The sequence below is a fragment of the Oncorhynchus masou genome, chromosome 27 (assembly GCF_036934945.1).
Source record: "Oncorhynchus masou masou isolate Uvic2021 chromosome 27, UVic_Omas_1.1, whole genome shotgun sequence".
Lineage (NCBI taxonomy): Eukaryota > Metazoa > Chordata > Actinopteri > Salmoniformes > Salmonidae > Oncorhynchus > Oncorhynchus masou.
The window spans coordinates 14,304,322-14,331,706 of NC_088238.1; the positions used below are offsets into that span (position 1 = coordinate 14,304,322).

Genomic DNA, 27,385 nt, shown 5'->3' on the forward strand with positions numbered 1-27,385 from the left:
GTCCCTTTAGGGGGAGAGAGCCCTGTCCCTTTAGGGGGAGAGCCCTGGACAGGCTGGGGCTTGTCCCTTAGAGGAGAGGACAGGCTGGGGCTTGTCCCTTTAGGGAGAGCCCTGGACAGGCTGGGGCTTGAGGGAGAGCCCTGGACAGGCTGGGGCTTGTCCCTTTAGGGAGAGCCCTGGACAGGCTGGGGCTTGTCCCTTTAGGGAGAGCCATGGACAGGCTGGGGCTTGTCCCTTTATGGGAGAGCCCTGGACAGGCTGGGGCTTGTCCCTTTAGGCTGGGGCTTGGGAGAGCCCTGGACAGGCTGGGGCTTGTCCCTTTAGGAGAGAGCCCTGGACAGGCTGGGGCTTGTCCCTTTAGGGGAGAGCCCTGGACAGGCTGGGGCTTGTCCCTTTAGGGAGAGCCCTGGACAGGCTGGGGCTTGTCCCTTTAGGAGAGCCCTGGACAGGCTGGGGCTTGTCCCTTTAGGGGAGAGCCCTGGACAGGCTGGGGCTTGTCCCTTTATGGGAGAGCCCTGGACAGGCTGGGGCTTGTCCCTTTAGGGGAGAGCCCTGGACAGGCTGGGGCTTGTCCCTTTAGGGGAGAGCCCTGGACAGGCTGGGGCTTGTCCCCCTGGACAGGCTGGGGCTTGTCCCTTTATGGGAGAGCCTTGTGGGGCTTGTCCCTTTATGGGAGAGCCATGGACAGGCTGGGGCTTGTCCCTTTATGGGAGAGCCCTGGACAGGCTGGGGCTTGTCCCTTTAGGGAGCCCTGGACAGGCTGGGGCTTGTCCCTTTATGGGAGAGCCCTGGACAGGCTGGGGCTTGTCCCTTTAGGGAGAGCCCTGGACAGGCTGGGGCTTGTCCCTTTAGGGGAGAGCCATGGACAGGCTGGGGCTTGTCCCTTTAGGGGAGAGCCCTGGACAGGCTGGGGCTTGTCCCTTTAGGGGAGAGCCCTGGACAGGCTGGGGCTTGTCCCTTTAGGGGAGAGCCCTGGACAGGCTGGGGCTTGTCCCTTTGGGGCTTGGGAGAGCCCTGGACAGGCTGGGGCTTGTCCCTTTGGACAGGCTGGGGCTTGTCCCTTTAGGAGAGAGCCCTGGACAGGCTGGGGCTTGTCCCTTTAGAGGAGAGCCATGGACAGGCTGGGGCTTGTCCCTTTAGGGGAGAGCCCTGGACAGGCTGGGGCTTGTCCCTTTAGGGAGAGCCCTGGACAGGCTGGGGCTTGTCCCTTTAGGGGAGAGCCCTGGACAGGCTGGGGCTTGTCCCTTTAGGGGAGAGCCCTGGACAGGCTGGGGCTTGTCCCTTTAGGGGAGAGCCCTGGACAGGCTGGGGCTTGTCCCTTTAGAGGGAGAGCTGGGGCTTGTCCCCCTGGACAGGCTGGGGCTTGTCCCTTTAGGGGAGAGCCCTGGACAGGCTGGGGCTGGTCCCTTTAGGGGAGAGCCCTGGACAGGCTGGGGCTTGTCCCTTTAGGGGAGAGCCCTGGACAGGCTGGGGCTTGTCCCTTTTGGACAGGCTGGGGCTTGGGGGAGAGCCATGGACAGGCTGGGGCTTGTCCCTTTAGGGGAGAGCCCTGGACAGGCTGGGGCTTGTCCCTTTAGGGGAGAGACAGGCTGGGGCTTGTCCCCCTGGACAGGCTGGGGCTTGTCCCTTTAGGGGAGAGCCCTGGACAGGCTGGGGCTTGTCCCTTTAGCCCTGGGGAGAGCCCTGGACAGGCTGGGGCTTGTCCCTTTATGGGAGAGCCCTGGACAGGCTGGGGCCCTGTCCCCCTGGACAGGCTGGGGCTTGTCCCTTGGGGCTTGGAGAGCCCTGGACAGGCTGGGGCTTGTCCCTTTAGGGGAGAGCCCTGGACAGGCTGGGGCTTGTCCCTTTAGGGGAGAGCCCTGGACAGGCTGGGGCTTGTCCCTTTAGGAGAGAGCCCTGGACAGGCTGGGGCTTGTCCCTTTATCGGAGAGAACCCTGGACAGGCTGGGGGCTAGGAGAGAACCCTGGACAGGCTGGGGCTTGTCCCTTTAGGGGAGAGCCCTGGACAGGCTGGGGCTTGTCCCATGGACAGGCTGGGGCTTGTCCCTTTAGGCTGGGGGGAGAGCCATGGACAGGCTGGGGCTTGTCCCTTTAGGGGAGAGCCATGGACAGGCTGGGGCTTGTCCCTTTAGGGGAGAGCCATGGACAGGCTGGGGCTTGTCCCTTTATGGGAGAGCCATGGACAGGCTGGGGCTTGTCCCTTTAGGGGAGAGCCATGGACAGGCTGGGGCTTGTCCCTTTAGGGGAGAGCCATGGACAGGCTGGGGCTTGTCCCTTTATGGGAGAGCCCTGGACAGGCTGGGGCTTGTCCCTTTAGGGGAGAGCCCTGGACAGGCTGGGGCTTGTCCCTTTAGGGGAGAGCCATGGACAGGCTGGGGCATGTCCCTTTTGGACAGGCTGGGGCTTGATGGGAGCCCTGGACAGGCTGGGGCTTGTCCCTTTAGGGGAGAGCCCTGGACAGGCTGGGGCTTGTCCCTTTAGGGGAGAGCCATGGACAGGCTGGGGCTTGTCCCTTTATGGGAGAGCCATGGACAGGCTGGGGCTTGTCCCTTTAGGGAGAGCCCTGGACAGGCTGGGGCTTGTCCCTTTAGGGGAGAGCCCTGGACAGGCTGGGGCTTGTCCCTTTAGGGGAGAGCCCTGGACAGGCTGGGGCTTGTCCCTTTAGGGGAGAGCCCTGGACAGGCTGGGGCTTGTCCCTTTAGGGGAGAGCCCTGGACAGGCTGGGGCTTGTGGGTTAGGACAGGCTGGGGATTATGGGCTAGGACAGGCTGGGGCTTGTGGGCTCGGACAGGCTGGGCCTTGTGGGCTTGGACAGGCTGATGCTTGTGGGCTAGGACAGGCTGGTGCTTGTGGGCTAGGACAGGCTGGTGCTTGTGGGCTAGGACAGGCTGGGGCTTGTGGGCTCGGACAGGGGGCATGTTCACAGAGGGAGAACAATGGCGTGGGTGAGAGAATTAGAGGTTTAGAGAGGGAGGCAACAAGAGAGAATAGAGAAAAATAGGGGGAGAGAGTGAGGGAGTGAAAAAGTGAGGTATAGAGAGTCAGTGAGTAAAACAGCAAGCGAGCGAGAAAGGTGTTTCCCTGTTTTCCCTTTTGTACTTTAACTACTTGCACATCATTACAACACTGTATATAGACAAATGGACCTTTAAGTGTAATGTTTACTGTTCATTTGTTATTGTTTATTTCACTTTTGTTTATCTGTTTCACTTGCTTTGGCAATGTAGACATACATTTCCCATGCCAATAAATCACTTAAATTGAATTGAGAGAGAGGGACGGCGTGAAGGAGGAAGTGAGGGAGGCACAGAGAGAAAGGTAGGGAGATCTACCTTCAGGTCCCTGTGAGTTCTAGGGGCTCCATCCTCCCTAAAACAATTTAACAGTGAGAAGGAAACGACATATGACACATTTTAATTCTGGTCCTCAGGATTCCAGTGTTCTCATGAAAGCGGACAGAGATAGAAATCTGTAATCTATGTGAGTTTATATTTTTGGGTGGAGGAGATTAATAATGCCTTATAACGTAGAGTTTAGGTACAGCAGTGATAAGGAAAGCAAATGAGTGGAGCAGCGCCATCAACTGGGCTAATGTGGAACTGCAGACTCTTTGGGGATCAAGTGGCATCATGGCAGCTACAAACTACCCATCCCTTCACAGTAACGTGTCAACCCCAACCGTAGTGTGGTTGCTCAGATAGTTAATTTCACAATGGTGGCTGTGTAACCAGTTCGCCACAGTACAGCTTGGCTCAGTACTGATATATCAAGGTTCACCCAACTCCCATGTCCAGTATAAACTCTTTGTTAGGCCCTAGCAGAGACACTATGCAATGGTTGCTTGATCATTCTAAAAGGATCTGGTTTCTGAAAGCATTAGAAGGCTAAACTCCCTATAAGTGTTTCTGCCATGTTGCTTACACTGATCCAGTTCTTTCATATCCATCTTCGAAGGTCCACCAATAGCTGTCTGGTTATCTACACTCCAAGCTGGTACATAATTCAATAATGATAATGTGTGGCTCAAGCTTTCTGCTCTTTTATTCAACTATCAACTTGTGAAATACAAAGATTTTTGGTTGCAGTCATTAACAGGTTTCAGCCACCTAGGCCTGGCATACTAGCCTGAATCTCAGGATTCGCTGCACCCTGGCTGTTCATGTGGAAGTTGGAACAGTTGTCCACATTGTTCGGAGTTTGACACAAGTACGCTGTTGTGGGAGAGTGAACTATAGTGAAAGGCTGCCATCTAGCGGTAATAAAAAGTAAGACAACCATTAAAGGTGTAAGGCCGGGCTCTAACTCTGGTTCATTACAGTTATCTAAAAACTCTACTTTGAGTAAAGGCAGATCAACTCAATAACCGTTCATAAAAGGACTAATAATTCTCTAAATTGAACTTTAAGCTGAAACCAAATGTTATAGATAGGGTTCATGTGCACAGTTCACTACACGATGAGGGGGAAAACTACTACTGTACACGAAAACCATCTACTCTGGGAGTGTTATAAATACTGGGCTAGATGGGGAAAATCCCCAAACTGAAACACACTGACAGTTTATACACAGTTAATATTTTATTAAAAAAAAGAACTTACAGAGTATTTATACACAACTATTTATGAGGTTATAATCCTGTAGATAGAGAGCAGTGGAGGCTGCCGGGAAGAGATATAGGAGGTTGGGCTCATCGTAATGGCTGGAATGGTATAAATGGAACAGAGTTGTGGTTTCCATATGTTTGATACCGTTCCATTGATTCCCTTCCAGCCATTACGATGAGCCCATCCTCCTTAAGCTCCTCCCAGCAGCCTCCTCTGACAGAGAGCGTCTGTCTTGTGACAAGCATGCCCACTTCACAATGCAGAGTAAACGGAGATGAGAAAATGTAGAAGAGAGAGGGGATGAGGGAGGAGGGAGGAAGAGGACTGAAATTCACATAAGACCAAGGACAGTTAAAAAATTAAAAAACACCCGACTTTCAAGTAGTAGACAGGTACCAAATACAGTTCCTATAATGTTTTTTTGTTAAGCAATTTTCCATGCCCTGTGTCCAATGTCCCCTGTAGTGAGAGCAATAGGACTGTGTCTGGGTGTGGTGCATTCCACTCTGGAGAAGCACAAAGACAGAACGTGAGGTGCACATGATGAATCGAGCCCCTCCACACCAGATGCATGCAAGACAAGTGCATGGGAGAGGTACAGTACAGTCAACACAGGGGTCAGGGGTGACGCCACGAAACAGGACTAGGGGGGGCGCCGACGGTTGATCAGATGGAAGCCAGGTCTCTACTTTCCCCTTTAATGTAATAGTCTGGACAGAAGCCACCAGCCGAGTCCCTCAGTACTGACTTCACTACGCACAAAGTGTGGTTGGGTGTGTGTGTGAGATTGGGGGTGTGTGTGTGGGGCTATGTACCACTATGTGGTTTGGCCCCCTCCCACCTCGATATTACTTGGAACAGGTTGACTTGGACAGTGTTTATAGTGTGTTGGGGGGGAATTAGATCTCACATTGGGTCAGTGCTGATAGTGTGTTGGGGGAAATTAGATCTCACATTGGTACACCTATAGTCTAATGTATTTAAGAGAGCGAGGGGCTAAAAATCTAATCAAGCAGTAAAACTTTTTCACAATCTTTTCAAAAATAATGTCGAATCAAAGTTGCAACGGAAGCACACTCATGTTTATTGGAGATTTTTGTATTGTAAGTGTCATTGAGTCCTCGACTTGGGAATTAAAAACAAACAGAAAAAAAAGGTTATAAATAGTCCTCATCACTGAATTAGTTTGGGGGGAGTAAAAAAAAGAGTGAAAGAAAACAAAAATGTTTCCCATAGCAACAGACCACCACACATGTCGTCTTTGGATCACCCTGTTTGTGGGAACATCGACACTTCTGCTTGAAAATAAAAAAACAACATAGTTATAACAAGGACAACACTCTTTAAAAATACCGAAATATCACATTTTCTCCCCTATGCAAGTGTCCAAAACACAAAATGTCCTCCATTGCCTTTCTCCACTTTTTCTGAATGGGATTTATTTCTCTTTCTTTTTCACTTTAGTACAATACTGCATAAATGTGAAAAAAACAAAATCATTAAATCCAAACTGAATACGTAAAATAGAAAGAAATTCAAGTTCTAATTCTCTTCAGCATGACAAAATTTGTCTGAAGCCTAAGTACATACACCTTTGTTTTAACAGTGGTGCCTGTAAATGATTTGATTAAAAACGAGAAAGAAAAGCGAAGGTTTCAATATAGAGTGAGTAAATATAGGCAGCTCAGGAAACGGCAGAAGCCAAATTGCAAGGTATTCTGCTGCGTATCCTTGTGACATCATTCAGTTTTTGCAGGCTCCATTTGGCCTGTGAGGAAACATGGGAACCCCAAACCCACTTTCCTGTCTTACACCAGGCAATGGATTGGAACCCAATCCATATTTGACCATCTTTATCTAGGAGCGTTGAACAGTCAAGCTTTTAGGGAACACTGAAATTAAAAACAAGGAAAAACAGTCTCCCATCCAAGCTCTATATCCCAATGTGGCCTTGATCACACTGCGCATTGTCTGATACTTTCATCAGGCCCAATGCTTTTGTTTTGCAGACTATCATACATTCAGTCTAGTTTCTCCACCAGTCAATTCATTGCGATTGTCTGGAATCACTCTCACGTTGATCTGTACATCTCTGAAGGGGACCAGCAGGTATAGATCCATGTTATATCTGATGTAAACCCTACAATGGACATTACCTTCAAACTTAAAATCAGCTATTGTTGTTTTAGTTATCAGACCCATACATGTCTTTAGTTGAAGACACCGCCCAGTAAACTAACTATCGCTACATCAAGTCAAAAACACATATCATAGTTTAGCGCGAGCAATAGGCAAAGTTGGTCATTTCAACAATGTTAGCCAAAAAAAGACCTGCAGATATCCCCCCTGCACTTCCCCCATCTAAGAGTGAAGGGTAACCCAGGTAAATCACCAAGCCTTGTACACAACGCAACTCAATACTTCAGACAGTAGCCACACAAGCAGTACTACTTTAGTTGAGCCCTATACTAGCCTAGCGCAATACAGACCAACACAACACCACTTCTGGATCATGCCCAAACTGTACAGAATGATGCCTCCCCCCCAAAAAAATCCTGTCTTTGCCACCAAAATAAACAAGGTCCAAATCATCTAGGAGGGAGGAGTTTGTAGGAAATAAAACCTTGTGCTTTTCTTTTTTTTTATACAAAAATGCTTCTTGCGATTTTTTTCTACGTTCCTTTAACTTTTTTTTTCTTTTACAAAAACAGAGCAGAGAAGAATTTGTTGGGTGTCTGTGCTGTAGCCGGTGAGGTAAGGTTGGCCACTTCTACCTCACTTTCCAACACATCAGCGTTCAATCCCTCATTCTGGGCACTATTCACCCCTAACAAACTTCAGTGGATACATAATACCTATGGCGTTCCAGGAAGTGATGTACTTTTCTAAAGGGGTACAGGTAGTCCGACAGCCACAGCAGCTCGGACAGGCTCAGAGCGATGTCAGCGCTTTGACTGACGCGCTGGCTGGGTTCATAAGGCTCTAATGAGAAAGGTGAAGTATCACTGTACAAGCTAGGTGCTGCACACACACCATAGGCAGCTCCTAACCCCAGCCAAATGAAAAGCACAAATGACAAATGAACACCAGAAAAACAACATTGGTGAAAGAAAATAGATATTAAAGCTGCAATTCCCCTCTTTCATATTACTTTAAAATACCAAATCACCTGTCTAGCAGGACAAGTCGACAGCCAACGCCGGCAGGGTGATGTATCCAATTCAAATCCAGACAGGTACGAATTCGGCTGAAGACATGGACCATAATTGCCATGACCATGAATATGACCTAACTCTCTAGTTCCTCTTCTTCAACACATTCATGAGATAAAGAGAAGGGAAATCCCCCGATGCCCAACTCCCACCTCCTATTCAGCCCAGCCCATAGAGCTAGTCTCCATTTTGTCCGGTCGTTGGTGCAGTGAGGGTAAGGCCGAAGGTCACCGGGTCAAAGGGGACATTCCAACTACCGGTGGAATGTGGGGACTGCTAAATCCAACACACCTTTACAGGGATTGAAGGAGGAGAACGCGACTAGGACATGGCAAAAACACAAAGCGGGTGGTGTGTGATATACGCCGAGGCTTGATATCCACAAAAATCATTGTTTTAGCAATAATAATAATAATAATAATAATATTAAAATAAAAAAATCAACTTATATGAATATGATGTCTGCTTTCTCATGGTTAGGAAATCATACAGTCTGTGGTTTTAAAGGAGAGTCGTCTCCCATCACTACAACTCCATATCCTGGGCTTCGTCTTCAGAGAAATCCGACATGGAGCTTTCCGATGAGGAATCGCCCTGGCCCTCCTCCTGCTCCTTGAGAGCCTCCTCTGTTGCATATTTCTGGATGTACTCTGTGGAGAGCAAGGCAGATTGGTCAGTAAGACTCAACCTCGTTGGCTAAGAGCTCCGAGCCAGGGAGCAGACAGGCGCTTTAAAAAACAGGGAACTAAGCAACAGCCAGGAGTGATAGACAAGACACACACACACACTTTACTAAATCAAATCTGAACAAAGGGTAGACTATGGCTTAAGGCAGGGGTATCTACTTCACATGATCAAATAGTAATAAAACAAAATGCACAAACAAAACAAAAATGTAGCTGCTGTATGTCAAAGTATATTATTGACCAGTATTAATTTCATTACTGAGCCTCCTGATTCTACATGGATCCATTATGCAACATTTGAAATGAACATCTGCACTCCTGAATTCCCTTGAGACAGACAACACTGAGAAAGCAAGGCGTAGGGAGAGAAGTGTACCTTTGATTTTCTGTTTGTACTCCTCTGGTCTGTGGAGGTACATGGCGGCCGCGTCTCCGTTCAGCGGGTCGATGGGGTTGGGGTAAGCCAGCAGCTGAGGCAGGAACGACTCAAAGATATTGGTGAGATCTGTGGGAGTGGACGAGAGAGGCAGAGAGAGAGACAGAACAGAATGTTATCGATAAAACAGGGCACGATGAACATACATGACTCTTTTACAACTAAAGCATTCTTAAAACAAACATCCTTTCTGGAATAACTGGATAGGTGATAGTTATGTAATAGAACCCTTGCTTACACCTATCCAATCATTTTAGGATTGGGCCTCTATGTAAAAGGGCCTCTATGTAAAAAATAAAATACAAATCCTGCCGGAGGAAGGACCTTCCACTAGACATACGGTTGCAGGCCTTGCTTTGTCTCTGCAAGAAAATTAGCACTCAACGGAAAATGGGCAATGCTGCAGATGTCTACTGAGTGCAATGTTTTATATACACACTAGATGATCCCTAGGGGGTGCTGTTTTGAAGCCACCACGCCTCCATCTTGGAACTCCCCCACCATTGGAAGCTATTGAAATGCATTTATTAATGTCTACATTTGTTTTTACTATGTTTACTCTATTACAGACTTAATTATATTATGTGAGCTAAACATTAAAAAATAAAAACAATTTCCCTTAACTTTAAGATATAGGGGGTGCTCTTTTAATTTTTGGATAAAAAAATGTTCCCGTTTTAAACAAGATATTTTGTCACGAAAAGATGCTCGACTATGCATATAATTGACAGCTTTGGAAAGAAAATATCTGTTTTGGAAACGTCAGTGTTATCTGTGAGTGCCACAGAACTGATGCTACAGGCAAAACCAAGATGAAATTTCAAACAGGAAATGGCCCAGATTTTGAGGGCGCTGTGTTCCAATGTCTCCTTATATGGCTGTGAATGCGCCAGGAATGAGCCTACACTGTCGTTTCTTAGCCAAACGTGATGTAAAAAACAGAGCAATTTTTACACAAATAATATTTTTGGAAAAACTGAACATTTGCTATATAACAGAGTCTCCTCATTGAAAACATATAAAGTTCTTCAAAGGTAAATGATTTTATTTGAATGCTTTTCTTGTTTTTGTGAAAATGTTGCCTGCTGAATGCTAGGCTTAATGCTATGCTAGCTATCAATACTCTTACACAAATGCTTGTGTAGCTATGGGTGAAAAGCATATTTTGAAAATCTGAGATGACAGTGTCGTTAACAAAAGGCTAAGCTTGTGAGTGAATATATTTATTTAATTTCATTTGCGATTTTCATGAATAGTTAACGTTGCGTTATGCTAATGAGCTTGAGGCTATGATTACGCTCCCGGATACGGGATTGCTCCTAGAGGTTAAAGTATATATTTTTTAGATTATTAATATTATTGTCCCCACGACAACAAAATCCTTAAATACATGTCATCTTGTCCTTGAAACATTTAATTGAAATACTGTAGAATTCCAGTCATTCTTATGGAGGACTGCTCCTACTGGGGAGTGCCAATATGGCTGACCGGTGGCTTCAAAACCTCTCGATGGTCAATACACAGCATCAGCAATCCAGGGTTTATATACATTGACTGGGTGTCACTATTGGTTAAGTACAAATATGAGGAGAAAATACATTACTGGGTAAAACTGTAGACTGACTGTAACCCAGTGTATGTTCCCTACCCACAATCAGGACCTAGGCCTAGAGTAGACAATGCTTCACTGATTGGCTTGTTTTTGTCCCAAGCCCTCCACTACAGTTCTGGAAATGTAATTTGTTAGAGCTCTCAAAGTCCATTACACTGCTGGAAGCCCACAATAGCCAAATCAAACATATTAGCTAATCAACTTGAGTGACTCATCTCGAACAACAAAGCCGCAGTCCAAAACACACAGAACAAACCCTGTGTGGAATGAACCAGGAGGCTTCAGAACTTCAATAATTCAGTAATCTTCTGATAAGAAATCCATTCCGTTCCTTATTGATTAGTTTCTAAAAACCTTCAGTTTCTATAAATGCAGAGGTCAGCAATGTTTGGCGTCCCTTACGGGTTAATGTGAAAACTCAGTGAAGGCTAATGAAATCCATATGTTGTGGATAATCACAAGGTCATTTACACCAGTGTGCTGCTGTCTTAACCTTGTTGATTAGGTGGGGGGGCCCTCCGTGTCTGCTGGTTTTGGTCTCTCCTTTCAGTTAAGACCTAGACAACCAGGTGAGGGGAGTTCCTTACTAATTAGTGACCTTACTCCATCAATCAAGTACAAAGATGGAGTGAAAAAAACCTGCAGACCGAGAGGCTGGTCATTATTACTGAGGAATTAATTGCGATATGAAGGGGGGAGACAGAGACAACCAGTGCGGTTTTGTTCACTCAGCTGAAGAGTTGCTCATTATTAGTATCAGGAGAAGCAGCTAGGCTGCCTGTTTTCTGACTTTGCTGGCTCAGGCTATTACCTTGTTAGCCTTCTAGCACCAGTAAGAGGATTACAGGAGAACTGACCGCGCTGCCTCCTACATGAAGCCACACCCACCAGTAAGAGGATTACAGGAGAACTGACCACGCTGCCTCCTACATGAAGCCACACCCACCAGTAAGAGGATTACAGGAGAACTGGCTGCCTTACATGAAGCCACACCCACCAGTAAGAGGATTACAGGAGAACTGACCGTGCTGCCTCCTACATGAAGCCACACCCACCAGTAAGAGGATTACAGGAGAACTGACCACGCTGCCTCCTACATGAAGCCACACCCACCAGTAAGAGGATTACAGGAGAACTGACCGTGCTGCCTCCTACATGAAGCCACACCCACCAGTAAGAGGATTACAGGAGAACTGACCGTGCTGCCTCCTACATGAAGACACACCCACCAGTAAGATTAAGAGGATGAAGCCACACCCACCAGTAAGAGATTACAGGAGAACTGACCACGCTGCCTCCTACATGAAGCCACACCCACCAGTAAGAGGATTACAGGAGAACTGACCGCCTCCTACATGAAGCTGCCTCCTACATGAAGCCACACCCACCAGTAAGAGGATTACAGGAGAACTGACCTTGCTGCCTCCTACATGAAGACACACCCACCAGTAAGAGGATTACAGGAGAACATGAAGACACACCCACCAGTAAGAGGATTACAGGAGAACTGACCACGCTGCCTCCTACATGAAGCCACACCCACCAGTAAGAGGATTACAGGAGAACTGACCGTGCTGCCTCCTACATGAAGACACACCCACCAGTAAGAGGATTACAGGAGAACTGACCGTGCTGCCTCCTACATGAAGCCACACCCACCACTTTTTACACTTGTTTCTCCAGTGACGCCAGCGGTCGTGTTTGTGTTTTCTTTTACACTGGACAGGGGAGCCGTGGCCCATGTCTCACATACGCATAGACAAAAACACAAATTCACCTACACACACCTCCAAAACATCCAAGCTCTGAGCCACCCCACTCACCGTAAAGGGCTGTCCACGTCTGGTTGATGACATCTAAACACACTGTTCCTGACCTGGAGATGAGAGAAGAGAAGGGGTTAAGGAGGAGGCTCTCAGACACTTCCTCTCTACACAACACGAGGAGCACCCCAAAGTGAGGTTGGTGGATGAGGGGAATTACATTCCTTAAAAAGGAGCCACTGAAAATGCTTGAGGCTGTGTTTTCATCCTGAGTGTTTTGATGATTTGTATTCACGCCAGATTATTATGGTCAGTTAACGTAAAGGATCAGCCTGTTGTTCTGTGCTTTAGATCCTCCAGTGCCCCTCTCACCATTTGATCTGGGAGACGAGCCAAACAAACCATTGATGTCCTTCAATGGAAATTAAATTAAATTTAATTAGATTACGTTACAAGAGCTTAGAGATGGGTATGCAGGTGGGGTCATCACTAGATGCGTGCGGAAGCTCATTAGCTATTCATTCTTATTTACGGGTTAGGGTTAAAAGGTTAGGGCCAGGGTTAAGGTCAGGGCTGGTGGTTTAACTTCTTTGGGACAGGGGGCAGTATTTTCACATCCGGATGAAAAGCGCGTGCAATGTAAATGGCCTGCTACTCAGACCCAGAAGCTAAGATATGCATATTATTAGTAGATTTGGATAGAGAACACTGAAGTTCTTAAAACTGTTTGAATCATGTCTGTGTGTATAACATAACTTATTTGGCAGGCAAAACCCAGAGGACAAACCGTTCAGATTCTTTTTTTTTTTTTGGAGGTCACTCTTTTCAATGGTTTTCATTGGGAATACAGATTTCTAAATCGACTTTCCTGCAGTTCCTATCACTTCCACTGGATGTCAACAGTCTTTAGAAATTGGTTGAGGTTTTTCCTTTGAGAAATGAAGTAGTAACACTGTTCAGAATGAGGCTTGAGGGAAGTGTACTCTTTGTTAGAGGCGTGTGACCTGAAAGCACGCTCCACTTTGTTTTCCTCCAGTATTGAACACAGATCATCCAGTCTTCAATTTGATTGATTATGTACGTTAAAAAATACCTTAAGTTGTATTACAAAAGTAGTTTGAAATGTTTGGACAATGCTTACAGGTAACTTTTGAGATATTTTGTAGTCACGTTGCGCAAGTTGGAACCGGTGTTTTGCTGGATCAAACGCGCCAAATAAATTAACATTTTGGATATATATTGAAGGAATTAAATCAAATAAAAGGACCATTTGTGATGTTTATGGGACATATTGGAGAGCCAACAGAAGAAGCTCGTCAAAGGTAAGGCATTAATTATATTTTTATTTCTGCGTTTTGTGTCGCGCCTGTAGGGTTGAAATATGCTTTTCTCTTTGTTTACTGGGGTGCTATCCTCAGATAATTGCATCGTTTGCTTTCGCCGTAAAGCATTTTTTGAATCTGACACGTTGGCTGGATTCACAACAAGTGTAGCTTTAATATGGTATATTGAGTGTGTGATTTCATCAGTTTAATTTTTATAGTAATTTATTTGAATTTGGCGCTCTGCATTGTCACTGGATGTTGGCCAGGTGGGACGCTACCGTCCCACATATCCCAGAGAGGTTCAGATAGATGTGATAAGAAAAGCTCCCTGCTGCCATTGGTTCCAGCAACACAAGACAAGGTTAAGGTGATGAGTCTCATGAGAGGGCACCCTCTACTATTTCAGTGTTCCTTTCAAATCAGAAGTCGTGATCAACTTACGCTTCATCGATGTTGGGATGGAAGATTTTATTCATGAATCCTGCAAACGAAAGAGAAAAACAATACGCAAGTCAAGTACAGATGTTACGGGTTACTTCTAGTAACAGGGAGCCGTACTACAACGACTGACCCTGTAAAACTGCACCTATCCTGTGTTTGTGACAATAACAATACATATCTATATATTTTTTGCGTGTGTCAACTGAGAAATTAACCCCCACTGGCTCTATGCCATCCCCCTACCTATTGATGGGGATTTGAAAGGGTATTTGTCCGGTAGATCTACTCGCACCTTCCATACGCCCCCCTCGTACGCTGCTGGATAGGAGGAGAGAGAGAGAAGGGAGATAAGACATGCTACAAGAAAAGATCACATGCACATCCACTCTCTTTGAGCTGCCGCTGGACATCAAAACAGTAAATGGTAGAATTAGAGACTCTGCAGGTCGCAATCTAGACCTAGCATTTTCAAATACATGGGAGTGTATTTGAGTATATCAACTACTTTCCAAGTGTATTTCCAAATACATTAAAATATTCAACAACTTTTCAAATGTAAGATATGAATACATTGAATGCATGTGAAAGTAATTGAGATCTGAAATAGTAATTCAACCCAGGTCTGGTAGGCTTATGTACTAATGACATTGAGGGAGATACTTAATATGAGTACAGGGATTACAGCAGAGAGACTTAACCACAGAAACCCTATGGACTTGACACTGCAAGGCTGTAGCCCTTAGAGGAACAGTGGTTCTCTAGACCACTGACATCAACAGTGGTTCTCTAGACCACTGACATCAACAGTGGTTCTCTATACCACTGACATCAACAGTGGTTCTCTATACCACTGACATCAACAGTGGTTCTCTATACCACTGACATCAACAGTGGTTCTCTATACCACTGACATCAACAGTGGTTCTCTATACCACTGACATCAACATTCAGAGGAGCAGTCTTCTCTATACCACTGACATCAACATTCAGAGGAGCAGTCTTCTCTATACCACTGACATCAACATTCAGAGGAGCAGTCTTCTCTATACCACTGACATCAACAGTCAGAGGAGCAGTCTTCTCTATACCACTGACATCAACAGTCAGAGGAGCAGTCTTCTCCACAACACTGACAACAGTGGTTCTCTATACCACTGACATCAACAGTCAGATGAACAGTCTTCTCTATACCACTGACATCAACATTTAGAGGAGCAGTCTTCTCTATACCACTGACATCAACATTTAGAGGAGCAGTCTTCTCTATACCACTGACATCAACATTTAGAGGAGCAGTCTTCTCTATACCACTGACATCAACATTCAGAGGAGCAGTCTTCTCTATACCACTGACAACATTCAGAGGAGCAGTCTTCTCTATACCACTGACATCAACAGTCAGAGGAGCAGTCTTCTCCACAACACTGACAACAGTGGTTCTCTATACCACTGACATCAACAGTCAGAGGAGCAGTCTACTCTATACCACTGACATCAACATTCAGAGGAGCAGTCTTCTCTATACCACTGACATCAACATTCAGAGGAGCAGTCTTCTCTATACCACTGACATCAACATTCAGAGGAGCAGTCTTCTCTATACCACTGACATCAACATTCAGAGGAGCAGTCTTCTCTATACCACTGACATCAACATTCAGAGGAGCAGTCTTCTCTATACCACTGACATCAACATTCAGAGGAGCAGTCTTCTCTATACCACTGACATCAACCTTCAGAGGAGCAGTCTTCTCTATACCACTGACATCAACATTCAGAGGAGCAGTCTTCTCTATACCACTGACATCAACTTTCAGAGGAGCAGTCTTCTCTATACCACTGACATCAACATTTAGAGGAGCAGTCTTCTCTATACCACTGACATCAACATTCAGAGGAGCAGTCTTCTCTATACCACTGACATCAACATTCAGAGGAGCAGTCTTCTCTATACCACTGACATCAACTTTCAGAGGAGCAGTCTTCTCTATACCACTGACATCAACATTTAGAGGAGCAGTCTTCTCTATACCACTGACATCAACATTCAGAGGAGCAGTCTTCTCTATACCACTGACATCAACATTCAGAGGAGCAGTCTTCTCTATACCACTGACATCAACAGTCAGAGGAGCAGTCTTCTCCACACCACTGACAACAGTGGTTCTCTATACCACTGACATCATCATTCAGAGGAGCAGTCTTCTCTATAGCACTGACATCAACAGTCAAAGGAACAGTCTTCTCTATAGCACTGACATCCACATTCAGAGGAGCAGTCTTCTCTATAGCACTGACATCAACAGTCAAAGGAGCAGTCTTCTCTATACCACTGACAACAGTGGTTCTCTATACCACTGACATCAACAGTCAGAGGAGCAGTCTTCTCTATAGCACTGACATCAGTCTACTCTATACCACTGACGTCAACAGTCAGAGGAACAGTCTTCTCTATAGCACTGACATCAGTCTTCTCCACACCACTGACATCAACAGTCAGAGGAGCAGTCTACTCTATACCACTGACATCAACATTTAGAGGAGCAGTCTTCTCTATACCACTGACATCAACATTCAGATGAGCAGTCTTCTCTATACCACTGACATCAACATTCAGAGGAGCAGTCTTCTCTATACCACTGACATCAACAGTCAGAGGAGCAGTCTTCTCTATAGCACTGACATCAACAGTCAAAGGAGCAGTCTTCTCTATACCACTGACAACAGTGGTTCTCTATACCACTGACATCAACAGTCAGAGGAGCAGTCTTCTCTATAGCACTGACATCAACAGTCAAAGGAACAGTCTTCTCTATAGCACTGACATCAGTCTACTCTATACCACTGACGTCAACAGTCAGAGGAACAGTCTTCTCTATAGCACTGACATCAGTCTTCTCCACACCACTGACATCAACAGTCAGAGGAGCAGTCTACTCTATACCACTGACATTAACAGTCAGATGAACAGTCTGCTCCACACCACTGGCATTGATTTTCCTTTGATTCTACACAGTAATGTACTTTAGCCATAGGCAGCGAAGAGCTGTTTACTTCCAGATCAATCTCCATAATATAAAGACATCCCATGACTGGGTCCCAATAGAGAGGGCTTGTGTGGGTCCAGAACTACCAGAATACCAGGTGCAGAACCAGAGGGTCGTGCCGAACTGGAACGGGACAGCACATGCACACACACAGACAGAGAAAACAGACACTAGTGTACACACTCCAAAGAGACATTTCCCAGAATGCGGTTGTATGCATCATAACAACACAAACTTCCTCTCTATTGCTGTGCAATCAGGGGAGGGCTTGGTGGTACAGACGTTGTGAAAAACATGGTGAGAAGAATCTCCGCCTACACCTTCTGTACAGGCCACGTTCCAATCCATTTTACACCCTGCCCTCGAACTTCACTCAGTATTCAGACCAGGAGGCGCACGTTCCTGTGGCAGCTGACCTGAGGGCTTCAGTCCAACAGGACCATCATAACTCAATCTCTGTTGTGGTACTCTTATGAGTAAACTTCAGACATGATAGTGATTCATGACATATGAACAAACACTTGAAACCTGTGATAGTTAGTGTTTTTTTCATTTCAAAGTCAACGTTTGTCAGACGCTTTCAGACCTCAAAGTGGTTTAGTCCGGGATTCATTTTGTAATGAACTAGGAGATCACTTTAACAATGGAGAATGTCTTTAGTTATTTGATTAGGGGCGAGACTTCAAAATGGCATCTTGAACAGAAGGCAGTTAATAGGTAAATAGGACAGAAACATTTCCATAACATAAAAGACACTTACTTCCTTGTTGTCCATAAAACTTCACTACAAATTCATTGAGTCCACTGAGGATTGTGACTTCGTGCTTGCTCTCGATGCTGTGTAGAAGGAGGTTAAGGTTAATGGCTATTGGACACACTGGATTTGAATTACAAAACAACCTGAAACGCTAGCGGAGGTGGCTGCAGCTAAATAAATAATACAATCTCTCATTTCTCTTTGTTTTGGGTCACAGAAATGCTTGACCTCATTAATATGATAATGCACCTTCTGATGGGGAAACGCTTTCTCTGTGAAATGTCACCACAAGCTTCCTCACAAGAGAGTTGAGGAGAGAAAACACTATAAACGGGTTGGTCGTTTAGCAACAAAACCAACAACGTGCGCAACTATGGACCAAAACTGACGGGTTGGCTTAGATTGTTGACAACATGTAAACTATTTTGGGCGGCAGGTAGCCTAGTTGTTCGAGCATTGGGCCAGTGACCAAAAGGTTGCTGGATCAAATCCCTGCTCTGACAAGGTAAAAATCTGTCATTCTGCCCCTGTATTTTATTTAAACCACTGTTAAACCACTGTTCCCCAGTAGGCCGACATAGTAAATAAGTATTTGTTCTTAACTGACTTGCCTAGTTAAATAAAGGTTAAATAAAATACAAATTAAGTCTCCATTGTTTATTGAAAACAAACACATTTGCAAAATGAGCACTTGTCTCAAACACTTTGTTACAGTTAGTTTGCTAGCTAGCGAATGTTTGCCAAATTAGCATAGAGGTGACAGTCAAAACACCTCAATACAAGACATGGTATCAAGAACAAGATGGAACTAGCTGAAACGAGCCACCTACAATTCTCCACATGGCAGCTTGTCATTGTAGCTAGCTATTTGGCCATCCAAAACCATAACACAGCCCCCCCATTTAAGCATGTGCATCGTTGTCAGCTAACTGGTCTATCCGACCTCTCTCTCTCTCTCTCTCTCTCTCTCTCTCTCTCTCCTCTCTCTCTCCCGCTCAATGAGAATAGGCTAGCGTGTAAGAGGTAATGATAACCAATCAAAGGGAATAAAATCCACTGAGGCTTTCCTCGACTCCCCTCTGTTCTGTCAGTAGGTCTATGAAATCAACGTCAATTATGTTTCCTTCATATCCACACACTTGCGCGCCATGCCACCCACACACCTCTGCTGATCCAGACGTGTTGCCCATCCACTCAAACAGATAATAGTCCTCTCTTATTTCTGTTGTTCTCTCTAGTTCTCCAGGAAAGGGAGCCCAACCACCAGAGCCATCAGATCAGACTCCAGTTCAAAACACACACCCCTCACTAGTCAACATGATACAGTACAGACAGGAGAAGACAGTAAGACCCAGAGACAACTGGTTTTACCACACTGCTACTGTTGTCAACCTGGCCTTTACCACACTGCTACTGTTGTCAACCTGGCCTTTACCACACTGCTACTGTCGTCAACCTGGCCTTTACCACACTGCTACTGTCGTCAACCTGGCCTTTACCACACTGCTACTGATGTCAACCTGGCCTTTACCACACTGCTACTGTCGTCAACCTGGCCTTTACCACACTGCTACTGTCGTCAACCTGGCCTTTACCACACTGCTACTGTCGTCAACCTGGCCTTTACCACACTGCTACTGATGTCAACCTGGCCTTTACCACACTGCTACTGTCGTCAACCTGGCCTTTACCACACTGCTACTGATGTCAAACCTGGCCTTTACCACACGGCTACTGATGTCAACCTGGCCTTTACCACACTGCTACTGATGTCAACCTGGCCTTTACCACACGGCTACTGATGTCAACCTGGCCTTTACCACACTGCTACTGATGTCAACCTGGCTACTGATGTCAACCTGGCCTTTACCACACTGCTACTGATGTCAACCTGGCCTTTACCACACTGCTACTGATGTCAACCTGGCCTTTACCACACTGCTACTGATGTCAACCTGGCCTTTACCACACTGCTACTGTCGTCAACCTGGCCTTTACCACACTGCTACTGTCGTCAACCTGGCCTTTACCACACTGCTACTGTCGTCAACCTGGCCTTTACCACACTGCTACTGTCGTCAACCTGGCCTTTACCACACTGCTACTGTCGTCAACCTGGCCTTTACCACACTGCTACTGTCGTCAACCTGGCCTTTACCACACGGCTACTGTCATCAACCTGGCCTTTACCACACTGCTACTGTCGTCGTCAACCTGGCCTTTACCACACTGCTACTGTCGTCAACCTGGCCTTTACCACACTGCTACTGTCGTCAACCTGGCCTTTACCACACTGCTACTGTCGTCAACCTGGCCTTTACCACACTGCTACTGTCGTCAACCTGGCCTTTACCACACTGCTACTGTCGTCAACCTGGCCTTTACCACACTGCTACTGTCGTCAACCTGGCCTTTACCACACTGCTACTGATGTCAACCTGGCCTTTACCACACTGCTACTGATGTCAACCTGGCCTTTACCACACTGCTACTGTCGTCAACCTGGCCTTTACCACACTGCTACTGTCGTCAACCTGGCCTTTACCACACTGCTACTGTCGTCAACCTGGCCTTTACACCACACTGCTACTGTTGTCACCACACTGGGGGCTACTGTCGTCAACCTGGCCTTTACCACACTGCTACTGTCGTCAACCTGGCCTTTACCACACTGCTACTGTCGTCAACCTGGCCTTTACCACACTGCTACTGTCGTCAACCTGGCCTTTACCACACTGCTACTGTCGTCAACCTGGCCTTTACCACACTGCTACTGTCGTCAACCTGGCCTTTACCACACTGCTACTGATGTCAACCTGGCCTTTACCACACTGCTACTGTCGTCAACCTGGCCTTTACCACACTGCTACTGATGTCAACCTGGCCTTTACCACACTGCTACTGATGTCAACCTGGCCTTTACCACACGGCCACTGATGTCAACCTGGCCTTTACCACACTGCTACTGATGTCAACCTGGCCTTTACCACACTGCTACTGATGTCAACCTGGCCTTTACCACACTGCTACTGTCGTCAACCTGGCCTTTACCACACTGCTACTGTCGTCAACCTGGCCTTTACCACACTGCTACTGTCGTCAACCTGGCCTTTACCACACTGCTACTGATGTCAACCTGGCCTTTACCACACTGCTACTGTCGTCAACCTGGCCTTTACCACACTGCTACTGATGTCAACCTGGCCTTTGCCACACTGCTACTGTCGTCAACCTGGCCTTTACCACACTGCTACTGATGTCAACCTGGCCTTTACCACACTGCTACTGTCGTCAACCTGGCCTTTACCACACGGCTACTGATGTCAACCTGGCCTTTACCACACTGCTACTGTTGCCAACCTGGCCTTTACCACACTGCTACTGATGCCAACCTGGCCTTTACCACACGGCTACTGTCGTCAACCTGGCCTTTACCACACTGCTACTGTCGTCAACCTGGCCTTTACCACACTGCTACTGTCGTCAACCTGGCCTTTACCACACTGCTACTGATGTCAACCTGGCCTTTACCACACTGCTACTGTCGTCAACCTGGCCTTTACTACTGATGTCAACCTGGCCTTTACCACACTGCTACTGTTGCCAACCTGGCCTTTACCACACTGCTACTGATGCCAACCTGGCCTTTACCACACGGCTACTGTCGTCAACCTGGCCTTTACCACACTGCTACTGTCGTCAACCTGGCCTTTACCACACTGCTACTGATGTCAACCTGGCCTTTAACACACTGCTACTGTCGTCAACCTGGCCTTTACCACACTGCTACTGTTGTCATCTGGGGGCTGGGAGCAGTTTACAGCACATATAAACACACTTTTTTTAACCTAAATTTAACTAGGCAAGTCAGTTAAGAACAAATTCTTATTGACAATGACGGCCTAGGAACAGGGGCTTTACTGCCTTGTTCAGGGGCAGAACGACAGCTTTTTAGCTTATCAGCTCGGGGATTCGATCTAGCAACCTTTCGTTTACTGGCCCAACACTCTAACCACTAGGCTTCCTGCCGCCCCATAAGTCAAGCTCTGCAGATCTACAACACGTTTCAATAGAGATTGAGAATCAAATGCTTCCAACAACTGGTGTTCTGTTGCTTTGTGTGGTGTTGTCTTTAACCGGTTATGTAAAGGGATTATGAGATTTGCCAATCTCTAGCCTGGTCCATAATCTGCATCTTTAGCCAACAGTCCTGCTGCTATCGTTGTCCTGCCATACATGACATGTTGAACAATAGTCAGAGCTGGCGGCCGAATCAAGAGTGGCACATACAGATCTGGGACAAGGTGTGTGTTTCTCATGTGTTCGACTCCCTCATCTGGAGTGTGACATACCCATTTAAATTCTATTCCAAAGAGACGTTGGATAATCTGCCAGTCTTCAGGTGGATCTCTCCTCTTCTGGCCATTTAATGCCCACGACTCCAAATTGCAGTAATCACTGAGGATTTCATCCCAAATGACACCCTATTCCATATATAGTGCACCACTCAGTACAGTATGGGGGTCATGATATCCCCCATCTCCCATTGCCACTCAGTACAGTATGGGGGTCATGATATCCCCCATCTCCCATTGCCACTCAGTACAGCATGGGGGTCATGTTATCCCCCATCTCCACTCAGTACAGCATGGGGGTCATGTTATCCCCCATCTCCGGTTACCACTCAGTACAGTATGGGGTCATGTTATCCCATCTCCGGTTACCACTCAGTACAGTATGGGGGTCATGATATCCCCCATCTCCCATTGCCACTCAGTACAGCATGGGGTCATGTTATCCCCCATCTCCGGTTACCACTCAGTACAGCATGGGGTCATGTTATCCCCCATCTCCGGTTACCACTCAGTACAGCATGGGGTCATGTTATCCCCCATCTCCGGTTACCACTCAGTACAGCATGGGGGTCATGTTATCCCCCATCTCCACTCAGTACAGCATGGGGTCATGTTATCCCCCATCTCCACTCAGTACAGCATGGGGTCATGTTATCCCCCATCTCCGGTTACCACTCAGTACAGCATGGGGGTCATGTTATCCCCCATCTCCACTCAGTACAGCATGGGGGTCATGTTATCCCCCATCTCCGGTTACCACTCAGTACAGCATGGGGGTCATGTTATCCCCCATCTCCACTCAGTACAGCATGGGGGTCATGTTATCCCCCATCTCCCATTGCCACTCAGTACAGCATGGGGTCATGTTATCCCCCATCTCCGGTTACCACTCAGTACAGCATGGGGGTCATGTTATCCCCCATCTCCGGTTACCACTCAGTACAGCATGGGGGTCATGTTATCCCCCATCTCCGGTTACCACTCAGTACAGCATGGGGGTCATGTTAACCCCCATCTCCCATTGCCACTCAGTACAGCATGGGGTCATGTTATCCCCCATCTCCGGTTACCACTCAGTACAGCATGGGGGTCATGTTATCCCCCATCTCCACTCAGTACAGCATGGGGTCATGTTATCCCCCATCTCCGGTTACCACTCAGTACAGCATGGGGTCATGTTATCCCCCATCTCCGGTTACCACTCAGTACAGCATGGGGGTCATGTTATCCCCCATCTCCACTCAGTACAGCATGGGGTCATGTTATCCCCCATCTCCGGTTACCACTCAGTACAGCATGGGGGTCATGTTATCCCCCATCTCCACTCAGTACAGCATGGGGGTCATGTTATCCCCCATCTCCCATTGCCACTCAGTACAGCATGGGGTCATGTTATCCCCCATCTCCGGTTACCACTCAGTACAGCATGGGGTCATGTTATCCCCCATCTCCCATTGCCACTCAGTACAGCATGGGGTCATGTTATCCCCCATCTCCGGTTACCACTCAGTACAGCATGGGGTCATGTTATCCCCCATCTCCGGTTACCACTCAGTACAGCATGGGGTCATGTTATCCCCCATCTCCGGTTACCACTCAGTACAGCATGGGGTCATGTTATCCCCCATCTCCGGTTACCACTCAGTACAGCATGGGGTCATGTTATCCCCCATCTCCGGTTACCACTCAGTACAGCATGGGGTCATGTTATCCCCCATCTCCGGTTACCACTCAGTACAGCATGGGGGTCATGTTATCCCCCATCTCCACTCAGTACAGCATGGGGTCATGTTATCCCCCATCTCCGGTTACCACTCAGTACAGCATGGGGGTCATGTTATCCCCCATCTCCCATTGCCACTCAGTACAGCATGGGGTCATGTTATCCCCCATCTCCGGTTACCACTCAGTACAGCATGGGGTCATGTTATCCCCCATCTCCGGTTACCACTCAGTACAGCATGGGGGTCATGTTATCCCCCATCTCCACTCAGTACAGCATGGGGTCATGTTATCCCCCATCTCCGGTTACCACTCAGTACAGCATGGGGGTCATGTTATCCCCCATCTCCACTCAGTACAGCATGGGGGTCATGTTATCCCCCATCTCCGGTTACCACTCAGTACAGCATGGGGTCATGTTATCCCCCATCTCCACTCAGTACAGCATGGGGGTCATGTTATCCCCCATCTCCGGTTACCACTCAGTACAGCATGGGGTCATGTTATCCCCCATCTCCGGTTACCACTCAGTACAGCATGGGGGTCATGTTATCCCCCATCTCCACTCAGTACAGTATGGGGGTCATGTTATCCCCCATCTCCACTCAGTACAGCATGGGGGTCATGTTATCCCCCATCTCCGGTTACCACTCAGTACAGCATGGGGGTCATGTTATCCCCCATCTCCGGTTACCACTCAGTACAGTATGGGGGTCATGTTATCCCCCATCTCCACTCAGTACAGCATGGGGGTCATGTTATCCCCCATCTCCGGTTACCACTCAGTACAGCATGGGGGTCATGTTATCCCCCATCTCCCGTTACCACTCAGTACAGCATGGGGTCATGTTATCCCCCATCTCCGGTTACCACTCAGTACAGCATGGGGTCATGTTATCCCCCATCTCCCGTTACCACTCAGTACAGCATGGGGTCATGTTATCCCCCATCTCCCGTTGCCACTCAGTACAGCATGGGGTCATGTTATCCCCCATCTCCCGTTACCACTCAGTACAGCATGGGGTCATGTTATCCCCCATCTCCCGTTGACCCCCATGCTGTACTGAGTGGCATGTTATCCCCCATCTCGCGTTGCCACTCAGTACAGCATGGGGGTCATGTTATCTCCCATCTCCCGTTACCACTCAGTACAGCATGGGGGTCATGTTATCCCCCGTTACCACTCAGTACAGCATGGGGGTCATGTTATCCCCCATCTCCACTCAGTACAGCATGGGGGTCATGTTATCCCCCATCTCCACTCAGTACAGCATGGGGGTCATGTTATCCCCCATCTCCACTCAGTACAGCATGGGGGTCATGTTATCCCCCATCTCCACTCAGTACAGCATGGGGGTCATGTTATCCCCCATCTCCACTCAGTACAGCATGGGGTCATGTTATCCCCCATCTCCACTCAGTACAGCATGGGGGTCATGTTATCCCCCATCTCCACTCAGTACAGCATGGGGGTCATGTTATCCCCCATCTCCACTCAGTACAGCATGGGGGTCATGTTATCCCCCATCTCCACTCAGTACAGCATGGGGGTCATGTTATCCCCCATCTCCACTCAGTACAGCATGGGGGTCATGTTATCCCCCAACTCCACTCAGTACAGCATGGGGGTCATGTTATCCCCCATCTCACTCAGTACAGCATGGGGGTCATGTTATCCCCCATCTCCACTCAGTACAGCATGGGGGTCATGTTATCCCCCATCTCCACTCAGTACAGCATGGGGTCATGTTATCCCCCATCTCCACTCAGTACAGCATGGGGTCATGTTATCCCCCATCTCCACTCAGTACAGCATGGGGTCATGTTATCCCCCATCTCCACTCAGTACAGCATGGGGTCATGTTATCCCCCATCTCCACTCAGTACAGCATGGGGTCATGTTATCCCCCATCTCCACTCAGTACAGCATGGGGTCATGTTATCCCCCATCTCCACTCAGTACAGCATGGGGGTCATGTTATCCCCCATCTCCACTCAGTACAGCATGGGGGTCATGTTATCCCCCATCTCCACTCAGTACAGCATGGGGTCATGTTATCCCCCATCTCCCGTTACCACTCAGTACAGTATGGGTTCATGTTATCTCCCATCCCCCATCTCCACTCAGTACAGTATGGGGTCATGTTACCCCATCTCACATCATCCAGAGATTTTAGTCTACATCCCACTCTAGTACATTAAAGCTAGATTCATCACAGAGAGATTACCCACTGCTGGCTGAGGGGGAGAGAGAGCTAGAGAAGAGCGCGCGGCGGGGGGGGATAGAGAAGAGCGCGCGGGGGGGGGGGGGGGGGGATAGAGAAGAGCGCGCGGGGGGTAGAGAAGAGAAAAGCAGCAAAAGAGAAAGGAAGAGGGAGAAGAAAGAGAGAGAGTGATTCAAACAGAGAGAAACAGAGAGCCATCATGTTTTGACACACAGCAGCAGCTGGCTGTGGATCCTGACAGAGTAGGCTGGGATCCCATTAGTGGAGTAGTGACCCACACCCAAAGGGTTAAATCAAACTGAAGGTTATTTTAAGCTCTGCAGAACATGCAAGGGCAGATTGAGTGAGTCCCGAGCATGACACAAGAAGTGTTGCTCTCAGAAAGGAAGTATTGTAGTGTGTTGGGTAGCAACCGATAGCCATTTTGGATCACACAATATCAAAACAAGGCTTTGACAGAGTCTAATACAACACAGATATAATTTGATTTGATGAAGTTAAAGGAAACCGCAGACAGCCAGCAATACTGCTAACACGCTGACCACACCGCTCACGTCACAAAATACTTTTACAAATACATGTTACTCAATCATTGCAGCCACACTGCTCATGCGCGTCTGCGCAGCCAGGCGCTAAATTAGAACTTGGTTTAGTTTGTGATGCTTGATGCACTGCAAGTCCCGCCTCTCCCATCTCCTCGTTGTTGTTTTTTAGGAGCATATACCCACGAGCCCTCGCATTGGTTTTTAGGAGCATATGGGTGATTGAAAGAATAAAAAATCTAAATATATATTTTTTTTTATCCCTTTATCTCCCCAATATTGTGGTATCCAATTGGTAGTTAGTCTTGTCTCATCGCTGCAACTCCCGTACGGACGACACGGGAGAGTTGAAGGTGGAGAGCCGTCCGTCCTCCGAAACACAACCAAGCCGCACTGTACTGCTTCTTGACCCAATGCCCACTTAACCCGGAAGCCAGCCGCACCAGTGTGTAGGAGGAAACACCGTACACCTGGTGACCGTGTCAGCATGCACTACACGCGGCCCACCACAGGAGTTGCTAGTGCGCGATGGGACAGGGACATACCTGCCGGGCCAAACCTTCCCCTAAACCGGATGACGCTGTGCGCCGCACCATGGGTCTCCCGGTCGCGGCCGGCTGCAACAGTGCCTGGACTCGAACCCAGAATCTCTAATGGC

The 27,385-nt window shown here is 47.6% G+C and overlaps 1 protein-coding gene across 3 annotated transcripts in view; it reads right to left on the reverse strand.

The window, feature by feature from the left end:
• Positions 1–4,558: 4,558 nt before the first annotated feature.
• The window catches only part of ube2h (ubiquitin-conjugating enzyme E2H (UBC8 homolog, yeast)), a 39,097-nt gene continuing 16,270 nt past the window's right edge, over positions 4,559–27,385 (reverse strand). The window contains exons 1-7 of one of the 3 annotated variants that reach the window (XM_064939264.1): positions 22,236–22,415; positions 17,887–17,963; positions 14,323–14,397; positions 14,080–14,119; positions 12,374–12,426; positions 8,879–9,007; positions 5,659–8,466 (exon numbers count right to left, since the gene is read on the reverse strand). In XM_064939264.1, coding sequence (XP_064795336.1) covers positions 8,342–8,466; positions 8,879–9,007; positions 12,374–12,426; positions 14,080–14,114 — 342 coding nt within the window. In that variant the 5' untranslated portion in view covers positions 14,115–14,119; positions 14,323–14,397; positions 17,887–17,963; positions 22,236–22,415 and the 3' untranslated portion in view covers positions 5,659–8,341. Of the gene's footprint in view, positions 8,467–8,878; positions 9,008–12,373; positions 12,427–14,079; positions 14,120–14,322; positions 14,398–17,886; positions 17,964–22,235; positions 22,416–27,385 lie in introns of those variants that run through there. The other 2 variants (XM_064939263.1, XM_064939262.1) reach the window with 2 other exon arrangements.